The sequence below is a fragment of the Microchirus variegatus genome (assembly GCF_963457635.1).
Source record: "Microchirus variegatus genome assembly, chromosome: 1".
Taxonomy (NCBI): domain Eukaryota; kingdom Metazoa; phylum Chordata; class Actinopteri; order Pleuronectiformes; family Soleidae; genus Microchirus; species Microchirus variegatus.
In genome coordinates, this window is record NC_139802.1 from 12432736 (window position 1) to 12441881 (window position 9146).

The window sequence follows — 9146 nt, forward strand, 5'->3', positions numbered from 1 at the left end:
CCCTGATTTAGAGGGTGTGCAAAGTGATACGAGTGTGCTTGTAGGTTGCTTTAGTCATCACTTCTTGTTTTGTACAGTGGGTCACTTGCGCCACTCAGCGTTCTGTCAAATATAGCACAAAGGCGTGTCGGTGACGTCACGTATTTACAACTGCCAATGAACACGTGGCGCACTGAGCCCTGTGCTGCCATTGGTCAACGCCGCACCAAAATCGGCGAAGTGCTGATGCTGATCAGCCAATGACGTCTGACATGCAAATTTCGTTTAAAAATTTCCCGGGAAATCCGAGTTTCGCGGGAGGGCTCTTGAGCGCGCAAACCGTATCCCTTCATTCATCAGGCCGTTTCCTGAAGCCATTTCTCGACGGCTGAAACGAGAGTTGCGCTACTTTTTAATCCGTTGCATCTGCCTAAATGCAACATTTTAAAGAAAAATACTTGACAAAAGTCGATGAATCAGACTTTCATCTTCACTTTGGCCTGATTATTTTTGAATCTGTCGCCGCGGATTAGCAGCTAGGCGAGCTCGAAAGTACAGAGACAAGAAAGGGGTTACCCTGAATACGCAAGATGAGAAGAGGGATCTCCTCGGCTCCGGACAAAGTGATTTTAGCGGGGGTTGGGGGCTCTCCTCTGGACAATAATATCATATTAACAACCCTGTCGGATCGTTTAAACCCCGGACAATCCAACGCGACGTATATCCAAATAATAACCGCCTCTCCGCCTTGCAACATTACACAGACATCAAATGTGTGTTTATCCGAGCCGCAGATAAACAACATTTACACAACTCCACAACAAGCTGCAGCAAACGGAGCTGGACAACGACCCACTCTGGGGAGACCACCGGTAATAACCTACACAGCTCGTTTTGGAAACATGCTACAACTAGCCATAAACACCACAAAATGTTAGCCTGCTATGTTAGCCGAGCTTGTTGTTCGGGCAGCTAACGTTAGCTCTTTTAGCCAGAGCTTTCCCCCAACACTCAAGCCGTAGCGAGGTGGCTAACTAGCCAAGTTGGCCAAGTGGCTTGCTTAAGTGGATTTGTGGACTTTTATGGAAGCACACGGCGAGTTTAAGTTAGTTTGAACGTACACGAATGCGACTCTGTCATGCAGTAGCGTGCTATGCTAACTTCATGGTGCTTTTGAGTGTGCTTTAACCCTGGCAGCCTGGTGGAAATGTTGGTAAGAGATGAGAAACGTTAGCGGTGGCCTAGTGGCTGCTGTTGGTGTCTTAATTTGGGGGTTGGGGGATTTTTTTGGACAGGCTCTGACTCTTGGCTATTTTTTCACGCTTTGAAGCAGCACACGAGTGGCTAAACTTCCACAGACACGGAGGGGCTTGTCGTGCAGCTTAAAGGTTTACTCCAGCTTTAATACGACTCGATACACATTTCTCCCAGTCGTCCCCGAAGATGCGAGCCAACTTGGATGAAGCTTGACAAATGTGTTAGCTCTGTATGCTAGTCGCAGCAGTGTTGATCATTATAGGACAACATAACTCGCTGTCGCCCTTGACCTTAATTCTGTACTAATGTCTTTATATCCCTCTGCTGTGCACGCAGTGTAACGTTATGGTGACTTTCATGACTCAAGTAAAGTGAAACTTGAGTTTGTTGCTGTGGGTGCTGATGCTCGTTTCCTGTATTTTTAAACATGCAGCACAAACCACACCAAATAGTTTGAGCAGCATTCGGGGTGTTGGTTCGTTCCTGGCTATTCATCTTTCATGAACTAAACCAGACGCTCTTTTCTCTCAGGCTGAAGCCATGACCAGGCTGGGGGTGAGGGGAGCAGCTTGCTGTTTTAAAATGGCTGACATTTTGGCTGTCAGAGGGCATATTATTTTCTTACACTAGGCCTAGACCATATAAGAAAGTATTTAAGGTGGGCTCAAATGTGTTCAAACATAATTTCAGGTAATTACACTTTGTCTGTACCACAGGTTTAGTGGGAAATGCAGCAGCATAATGAGGACTGAGCTTCTTAAAGGCATTAAAATAAAAGGGTGGGTGCTTGCTAATGTAGAAACCCTAAGGTGTCCCTGGTTTAAGAGACCACTCACTGACTCCTTTTTCAAATGGTGGTAAAATTCATATTTAATTGTTCAAATGACCATGTCGGAGCTAGTGATGGATTATTACCTCATGCCACAGAGTACTATGGACGAGAAACTGACTGAAGTTTGTCCGCAGACTCCCACATTATTGTAATAAATGTGAGTTTCTGTGATAGAAGGTTGGAGATCGGTTGGCTATATCTGGACACATTAGTCCGATCACTTACACCTGAGAATATCTTAAGGAAAAAATATTTTCCTGCCCTCTGAACATTGTCTGTGATGCCATGAAGATGATGTCAACTTAGTGGGCAGGAGAAGATTCCAGGTTTTTACTGAGGAAATGGCAAATAAGCTCAAATGTGCTTGTTTTTTTTGGTTTGTAATGAAAACACTAGGAATGCAAATACATTGCTTTCATTGATGGTAATACCTTAGGTTTAAAGAGCACATTCTGGTTCTTCTGGCTATTTAAAAGTGGCTTTGTAACAAAACTAAAAAAACCTAGAAACTTGACAAAGAACCAACATGAACATCCGACATGTAATAAGCTCTCACATTTGACTGGTAAGCTATAAGATTTTTATCTGGTGAATGTGATAAAAGGGTAATTATGGTGCAGAAAATAAGGCATCCTTGCATAACAGTTTGGTATTTCACAACATTACTGCACAGGACTGTGATCAGACTCATGGATGTGACTCACTCGGAAGCTATGTGGTTTGGTTTTGGTCAGTCATTCTTGAAAAGAAGAAATCAGAAACTGGTTTTATGATGCATGTGCATAAGATGGACACACTTTTGATGAAAAACATGTCTTAATCAATTCAGAAGTTTAAGTGAACATGCCCTGGTAATCAGAAATGAAAGACTCGGGGATAATGCCGCATTTGTGACCCAATTTAATGACCCATCATTGTTATTCACCATGATGTATGGGAGGACTTTGGATGTGACTCAATGCATGTCAATCAAAGAAAATTTCTCCTTTTTGAACTGTGACATTCTAGGCAAAAAGGCGATTGGCACTCGATGATTCAGATCACCAGTACCAGACCGAACCAGTCAGAACTCCAAGAGGCAGAGGTGGAGCCACAGCGACAAATGGAGCCCGACTAAAGACACCCAGAAGTAAGAAGCAGAATGCCGTTCAGAGACTTCAAAGTAATTCAATACATTTGCCTTATTATACATGAAATGCACAACATGTTGGTGAGAACCTAAATGTATGCTTCATGTAAAATGTCTCCACCTGGTGATTATTAAAACATTTAGGTTTACTGTTCTCCATTACTTGACCTGTATTAGAGCCTTTGATCCCTTTTTCAAGTCACACACACACCCAGCTGATTATGACTGATTGAGTCATTTGTCTTAGCTATTTCCTGACTGGAAAAGCGTTTGCCCGCCTAACATTGCAATGTGCATCATATAAAAAGTAGTCCAGCCTGTTTGCCAAAATGACCACATAGTTGAATGTACATTTTTGTGCCACAGTCAAAGCATAAAGTTGAATAATAAGCTTCATTCAGCTCATTTGGGATTTACTTAAAGGGGATTGAGTCCTATGTGATCTAGTTGACTTGAATTGCTGTTACATTTAATTTTTTGAGTCTTAATTTCTTGCTAAAAATACACACTCACTTTATTAGGTACACAGCACCTGGTGAGGTCTTCTGCTGTAACCCATCTGCTTTTGTGCTTGGGCGTGTGTTCAGAGATGGTCTTCTGCTTACCTTGATTGTAACAAGCGGCCATTTTAGTCATTGTTGACTATTTCGTTGAACGAGTCTGGCCATTCTTCTGACAACTTTAGGGGTGTTGTCTGTGAATATCCCAGTAGATCACTGAAATAGTGACTTAAGTCCTGTTTCTTCATGCTCTGTTTGAACTTCAACATTTCGTACATGCATAAATAGAGTAACTCTTAGTACTTTGGCTATTTAGTGTATGTATGTGTACAATGAATACCTAATAAAGTGGCCGAGTGTAAATATCAAGTACAACCCTAAATCGTTTTCTTTCCTCCTGCTTTTCTGTTCCCGTTATCTTTTCTTTATCCCAGCTCCCAAATCTCCACCAGAGAAGACGCGGTATGACACCTCACTTGGCCTGTTAACAAAGAAGTTTGTGGACCTTCTTGCTCAGTCTACTGATGGCGTTTTAGACCTCAACCTTGCAGCTGAAACCTTACAGGTACTTGGATGAGTGCATTCAATGATTGAATACTTGTATGGTTAACCTTTGCTTGATAAATACACAGTGAAGTCTATAGACCTGTGTTCTCTCGATTTAGGTACAGAAAAGACGACTGTATGATATCACGAACGTACTCGAGGGCATTCATCTCATCAAGAAGAAATCAAAGAACAACATTCAGTGGATGTAAGTTGTCATTCAGTCAGTACTTGGATTAGATATATTATAAAGAGAACGTTTTGTTTTAGCTGTGCAACCAAACAACCCCTAAAAGTGAGAAAAATGTCAGTGTGTGACGGTGATATAGGTTTTGTGTATCGGCAGTGCTTGGCTCCTGCTACTTTTTTAAATAGATGTGCAAACAGTTTGATTTTTTTTTATATTTTATGGTGACAAGAGAATGAAAGACGTGGCTTTTAATTGAATTGCTCTCTGTGGTTGTCCACAGCTTTTTTTTTCACAGAGCAGTTTCATGAAGCATAATGTCTTTATTTTGTTCACAAAGGTGACAGACGGGTTGAGCATGTATGTACACCTCGAAGGCTGTCGGTTACACGTTTTAAACACACATTTCGCACGTCTTAACTTGGTTGGTAGGGAATGTGGGCAACATAAGGAAAAGTTAGTGAATGTGATAGAAAACAACTTGCTTTGACAAAGCATTTAAAGGCAATGATAATGGCACTATTCACTAGTGTGGTTAGTGGCTAAAATTAGACAGCCTACACTGCAAAGCATTGCTGGAAATCTAAAGTTAACTGTTAAAGAAAACACAAATGTATGAAAAACAACTGACAGCACATTGGTAACGAGATGTTCTGTGATCCTAATTATGTCATCATGGCAACACTGCAGCTCAGTCTCCCATTCACTGGATTAAGTGCCATAAACATAACGGAAATAATAACACAAGTTACTAAGTGCTTTGACAAACGCATGCATGCAACAGAAACAAGAGAAACAATGAATCAATGCCACAAAAATGTTGTGTTTTGAAGAAAGTGTTCAGGTTTGTCTTCAGTTATTGCATTATGTGTCATGTAACAGTTTTGGCCAGTGAATGGGTTCAGAGTTTTCCTTGGCCTCTACAGCACGTGGAGACAAGTGGCTGCATGCAAGCTGTTTCCAAATTAAAGTATGAAGAGATCTGACTGTGCCACGGTCCTCTGCAAATATAATTACTCTTCATATGTTCATTACTATCTGAGAGAGACTTGGTTTATAACAGACAACATTTTCAGCATTTTGAGATCCTTTAGTTTTGTTGTCCAAACCAAGCATAACTGAGATGAAAGCAATGTTTTTACTCTCTCTCTCGCTCTCTCTTGCTCTCTCTCTCTCGCTCTCTCTCTCACTCATAGGGGCTGCAGTTTGTTGGAGGTGGAAGGAGCACTGAACCAGAGACAGAGTCTGACGGCAGAAGTTACTGCACTGGTAGAAGAAGAGCAGAAGCTTGAACAACTTATCCAGAGGTGCAGCCTGGACGTGAGACACATGAGCGAGTTGCCAAGCAACCAGAAATATCCTTTTGTTTGTTTTGAACTATTATGACTGTAACTACTATATTAATTTATTACGATGAGATACTGCCAACATGACAACCATCCAACTGTCTTTAGGGAACATGTTTTTGAATTTTTATTTCATCTTCAGTGTCGTGCTACTCCTACATAGTGCTGGGCAATATACACATTTTTCATATACCGCAGCAAAACACTGTTTGACGTACCACACAGTGAAAAGGAGAAAGAAGTATTTGTGGTAGTAACTGCAGCAATGAGCACTGTGCTCCACCAACTTGGCATAAATTACGTATAACCCCAGGTTTCCACTGCATCTGTGTTGCGCTTGATCTGTCAACATCCACCGGCGCTGTTCACAGATCTTTCAACCTGCAGCGCGGCCAGGCCAGGATACACGATGCAAACAGAGTCAGTGGAAGCGGACACGTCTAAGGTGGATTCGTCTCACTTCCGATACAGTGGCGGAGAGGCATGCATTGGAATCCCGGGGTTACCCGGGAGTACCAAAACATGTATGCAGTAACACACGCATACTTTGCGCCTCTCCCTCGCTGGAGCACTCCTTCATGCTTATCCATAAAGAAAATACACACAGTGAATTCGATGAAATTGACAAATATTGTAATATACATTTTTGATCTTACTGCCCAGCACTACTCCTCTGCCGTGTTGTGTCAACATACTAGCCAACTCCTCCGGTTTTACTAAGCCAATATGTCATTGCTGTATGGCCGTTAATGGATGTTCTACCCACACTTGTTTCGTTTAGTCTCAACATGCACTGTCATGGTGGTGTGATTTCTTTAACGCTTGCATCTTCACATGTGCTTATGTGACATACCAAGACATCAAACAGCTGGGAAACCTCCGAGACCAGACTGTTATTGTCGTCAAAGCTCCCACAGACACCAAACTAGAAGTACCAGACCCTGATGAGGTACGTATACAAGACATTGCCACAATATTGATATTGCCAGGTTGCCAACCTATCACTTGTATTTACATTTTGGAAACTGTACTGATAACCCAAAAGATAAGATTGTCTGTAATGAAGTGATAGCATTTACTTCTGCTTATAGTCTTAATATACGTAAACCCTTACTTACTTGGACAACCTTGCTGTTGATCAAACCCTTTGTTTCACTTATTGACATCAGAATCTTTCTTAATTGGTGCAGGAAATGTAAGCTGCAGCAAAGTAGCTTTTCATTTTAAAACAAAGACTTTTCCAGTATGTGATTTCTACATGGACAACAGCACACAACACCAATTTATATACAGTTAGCCTTCCCTGGAGTAGGTTATACTGGTGGTTTTAGGCATTTGGGGCAGACATCTCAAGTTAACTATGTTGCAGTCTAAAACGAGATATTTTACATTATGTTGTCTGTTGTGGAAGATCATCAAGATTAGGCAGTGAGGAAAGATTTGGACTTTAACTCAGTCTTTTTATCTATCATATCAAGTGCAGTTCTGCCAGCGTTGAACTGATTGAGCTCTGTGTTTTCCTCTCCAGAGTTTGTCCATCCATCTGACCAGCTCCAAAGGTCCAATCGAAGTCTTGCTGTGCCCAGATGAGGAAAATGACCCAAGAAGTCCTGTAAAAAATGGCAGTACAGACATCAATGGGAACTCGCCTTTCCTAACAGTCCTTCAAGGTTTGTTTCACATGAACACAGATGTGCTCCAGGTTTATTTGACACTTTCACCCGACTGACTTAAAAACAGACCTTGGTACAATCTAACTAATAGGCACAGCCCAACTTAATATTCAGACATTGGCCAGAAAAAGTCTGTCAACCTGATCAGGGTTGAGTGAGGAACTCTATTTGTTTACAATATTACTTGTGGATGAGGATACCCACTAAGAGTGCACAGATTTCCCTGGCACATACTGGTATTTTTGTGACGGTTTACAGAAAGTATTGGGTTATATTAGCGGATATTTGGTAAACACAGTTGTGTCTTACCACCTGACGTTCGTATGAGTCGTCTTTCAACCAGAAGTTTGTGCCCTTGATCCTGGCTACGCTAGGCTGCATGCCGATTTGTCCTTGGGCAAAACCCCATGTTATAGGCTGTGCCGGCAGCGTGTGAGTGGGTATGAAAATTGTGTGATGGAGAATGTGTTGCATATGGATCTGCTGTATGAGTGTGTGATTGAATGGGCGAAGGGTAAAATTCTCAAGACTAGAAAAACACTGTGTACACACATATATACCTCCAGCACGCAGATGGGCAGGTTACAACCATAATACAGAATGCATGTCTCTTTCGGGTCAGGTTCTGTCAATATTTTCTCAGGCTTGTTCGGGTAGGGACAGAAAAATTTGGTCAGGAAACATTGCATGCACCCTCTGCTGGATTCTAAGGGGTACTACTTTAATAGGCACTTACAAGATGGCAGGCTGCACTTCAGGCATGTGATTACAGTTCAAAGGTGAACGTTACTTTATTGAAATACTATCACATTTTGAATAAAAAGTGACATTCCTACTATATAATAATTTACCTCCACTTGCTTTCACAGATCCCAGCTGCAAGACCAACTCTCCTAGTTCCTTTGTGGCTCCACCTCCCTCTTCAGCTGTCTCTGTTACAACGCTCTCCCCCATCTCGTCCCCTTATACCAGTCTTCTCCAACAGACAGAAGACCAGATCCCTTCTTCTTTGGGGCCTTTCTTAAACCTTGGACCTCCTCTTCTGGACCAAGAGGACTACCTTTTAGGTTTGGGAGATGACCAGGGAATAAGTGATTTGTTTGAAGCCTATGACTTTGATAAAATGCCCTCCTGCCTGGATGACCTCCTGTGTAGCTAGCATTAGCTAACAGGAATGCAGATTGTGCCTGTGAGAGACGTGGAGAATCAGAGAGAATTTGATGCTTATGACTGACTGTGTATTTAGTGGGAGCCAGTTTTGAATAGATGGAAAGGAGACATCGAGGGCTCTTTCAGTCCCAGTGGGACTAAATGACCTGTTCTCTCAGTGTGTGAGAGGGAAATGGCCTTGAATGATTTTCACACACAGATGTGACTGGTTAATGTGCAGACATAATCCATTAATCCTTGTCTCAGGCTTATGTAAGGCCTCCAGTGTAGCTGAGCATTGATGAGCATCTGGAAGCCTTTTGTGTCTGTCTGACCTTAAGCAACAATGGGAGGGAAATTATCTACCCACTGTTAGCGAGGTTCACGTCAGTGAAAATATTCACGTTACCTGGCATTAACATATTCTCAGTAATATGGGTTAAGCATAACATTCAAGAATATATACACATGATGTGATCACCTGAGACCATCGGTGAAGTTCTCTGCAGGGAAGAAGAAAACTTGGCTTAGGATGCTGCACCTATGAT

General features: G+C 42.0%; 1 protein-coding gene across 1 annotated transcript; it reads left to right on the forward strand.

Moving 5' to 3' along the window:
• Window positions 1–569: 569 nt before the first annotated feature.
• Window positions 570–8608, forward strand: e2f3 (E2F transcription factor 3; the record flags this gene model as incomplete). Its single annotated transcript, XM_083898363.1, has 8 exons — window positions 570–851; window positions 3077–3197; window positions 4132–4262; window positions 4363–4451; window positions 5627–5795; window positions 6621–6725; window positions 7305–7446; window positions 8319–8608. 8 exons carry the CDS (start codon window positions 570–572, stop codon window positions 8606–8608), a joined length of 1329 nt encoding a protein of 442 aa, XP_083754489.1.
• Window positions 8609–9146: the final 538 nt, after the last annotated feature.